Below are 2,711 nucleotides of genomic sequence, written 5' to 3' on the forward strand. Positions count from 1 at the left end.
TGTAAAACGCATATGTTAAATGAATTCATTTAACATATGCGTTTTACTCCATTTACTAAATTTATATATATATATATATATGTTATATGTGTGTGTTCTTGATATTCTTTCAGAGCAAGTTGTTTTACATCTATTACACTGTTTTTCTTTTGTTTCTTGGCTCCGGTGAGGCGTATCGGAACATTCACGATGTGAATGTTCCGAGTCCTCTCCCCACCCCGCCTTTCGCGAGAGCGCATTTTTTTTTTTTTTTATATTCGTTCAGAGCAAGTCGTTTTACATCTATTACACTATTTTTCTTTTGTTTCTTGGCTCCGGTGAGGCGTCTCGGAACATTCACGATGTTCCGAGTCCTCCCCTCTCCGTTCGCGAGCTCTCTCCCTCCCGTTCGCGAGTGCGCATTTTTCTTCATATTCGTTCCCAACAAGTTGTTTTACACCTATTAGACTAATTCTTTTTTTTATTTTTGTCCAAACGCTTTAGTTTGACCAACATCAGAATCAAGTGAATTAACCATAAATAACCATCCTTTCCCAATATTTACAAAAAAAAGAGACCGATTACCATATAATCATATATTTTCCTTCTATATTTGCAAAACTTATTCAATTTAAACACAAGCTCTCTATATATTTATCGTGATTATAATATATTGTATGATTCTTGTATCATAAATGAAATGTCAACAAGCCGAAATCGAATTTGACATGTTGCAAGTTTAGACTCTTCCCTATTTCACACTTATACAACTTGAATTTTAAGTTTACCGCCGAGTGAAGAGTTCGAAGCGGGAGTAAACAAATCTGGCAAGTGCACTGGTACTTAGCATGCTGGGAATGTAACCGTATATACCAAATGGACCAATGAAAAGGCTCTAGTCGAAGGGGATTGTCAATAACGGTGACGATGATGTTGACAATGAGAGGGGAGAAGAGCTTTAGAGATAGGCTTTTAACGGCTAAGAGTGGCAGTTAATTGGAGAAGGGGAGGTAAAAAGTAAAACAGAGTTGGTAACGATTATAAAGAGAGGGGGACAAAGAAAATAAAAAAATTATTCCAGTGTGTCGTTTGAGTAAAGTAGGAGTCGAAAGTGTAAGAGGTCGGAGAGAAGTAATCTGTTTTGTGGGGAGAAGTGTGAGGAGAGCTTGAGACATCGTAAGGCCGAAGGCCTGGTCTCAACTATTTTGTTCATTTTTTTAAGGGAGTTTCCAAATTTTAAACTATGAAAGGTTTGTAATCATTAGATACACAATTTTACTTATATTTTCCACCTCATTTCTGTTACATTTTCAACATTTTGTTTTCCCCAAACATGTTTTGTGTTTTTGAATGTTTCTTTTACCCTCTCTTACCAATTTAAATAGTTTGGTTGAAAAAATCTATCAATTTCCTTTTGGTTTGATGAATTGAACAGAGTGGCCAATATTTTAAAACATTTATTGCAAAGTAGTGTTATATAGTCGATTCTAAAATTTTACGCAATTCATTAATGCAAATATTTGTATAGATACGACGTATATTTAAATTCTGTTTAAAAACAAAATATACTTGATTTTAAAATTAAGATCTAATTTATAAATATGTATTTAAAGCAGATACTTGATTAAGTTAAATGAGTATGCTTATATTTATTTGTATCCACACCACTTTATTTGGAGTTATAACGATTAAAAAAAAAAAAAGACTAGATGTTTCGTATTAAAAAAACTTAGTATTTCATTTTGCAGAATACTAATTTCTCACATGGACTGTCTAAATTCATTAAAATAGAAATACTGAATAGGAATTTATTCTACGTCTTTAATATTAAGAATAGTTTAGTACGCTGGGCGAAATGCTTAGCGGCATTTCATCCCTCCTCACGTTCTGAGTTCAAATTCCGCTGAGGTCGACTTTGCATTTCAGCCTTTCGGAGTTGATAAAATAAGTACCAGTTGAGCACTGGGGTCGATGTAATCAACTTACATTCTCTCCCTCCCCGAAATTGCTGCCTTTGTACCAAAATTTGAGATCAATATTTAAAATGATTTTAAAGCGGCGAGCCAGCAGAATCGTTTGCACGCTGTATTCCTTCCGACTTGAGTACCAGTCGAGCACTTGGGTCGATACAATTTTCTGGCCTTTTTCGTGAATCTCTTTTTATGGGGGCTGACCTTTTTCGTGAACCTATTTTCATAGGGGCTTTGTTTTCAATTAGAATATTGAATAAAATCTCATTTTATTTGATTCCTAAGTCTTAAAATTTCTCGGTGTTTGTGTCTGTTGTCTGGATAATGTTGATGCTATACAAACACTCCCACCTCCCCAACACTGCAACCGATGTTCACAAGAAAATAATTTACTTATCTCTTTGTATATTAAACCTCGAATAGTTGCTCAAAAGCAACTATTTATTTTCATTCATACTTCGGAAGTATTTTCTTTCTATTTCAACATTAACTTAAACATTGGTTTGTTGTATTTTTGTTTATAAACTGAATATTCGGACACACACGCATGGAATTGCTAGTAGAATTCACTCTGAGAGAATGAATGGAAGTGCTTGAATTAAATTGAAAGTTGAGGAGAAAGAAGCATCAAATTACTTTGTATTATTGTTTTTGTTTTGTCTTTTTCTTTTTGGCAACTTTCTATATTTTCATACTTTGCCTGGCTCTCTTCAAACCGTAACTGTTCTCAACTTTTAACGGACTTGTAACTCCCCCCCCCCC

At 34.3% G+C, this 2,711-nt stretch overlaps 1 protein-coding gene across 2 annotated transcripts in view; it reads left to right on the plus strand.

Moving 5' to 3' along the window:
* Window positions 1–1,051: 1,051 nt before the first annotated feature.
* Window positions 1,052–2,711, plus strand: part of LOC106883185 (cyclin-F) — a 21,832-nt gene continuing 20,172 nt past the window's right edge. For both annotated transcript variants that reach the window (XM_014934104.2, XM_052966294.1), the window contains exon 1: window positions 1,052–1,229. In XM_014934104.2, coding sequence (XP_014789590.1) covers window positions 1,223–1,229 — 7 coding nt within the window. In that variant the 5' untranslated portion in view covers window positions 1,052–1,222. The remainder of the gene's footprint in view (window positions 1,230–2,711) is intronic.

This window comes from Octopus bimaculoides, chromosome 3 (assembly GCF_001194135.2).
Source record: "Octopus bimaculoides isolate UCB-OBI-ISO-001 chromosome 3, ASM119413v2, whole genome shotgun sequence".
Classification (NCBI taxonomy): domain Eukaryota; kingdom Metazoa; phylum Mollusca; class Cephalopoda; order Octopoda; family Octopodidae; genus Octopus; species Octopus bimaculoides.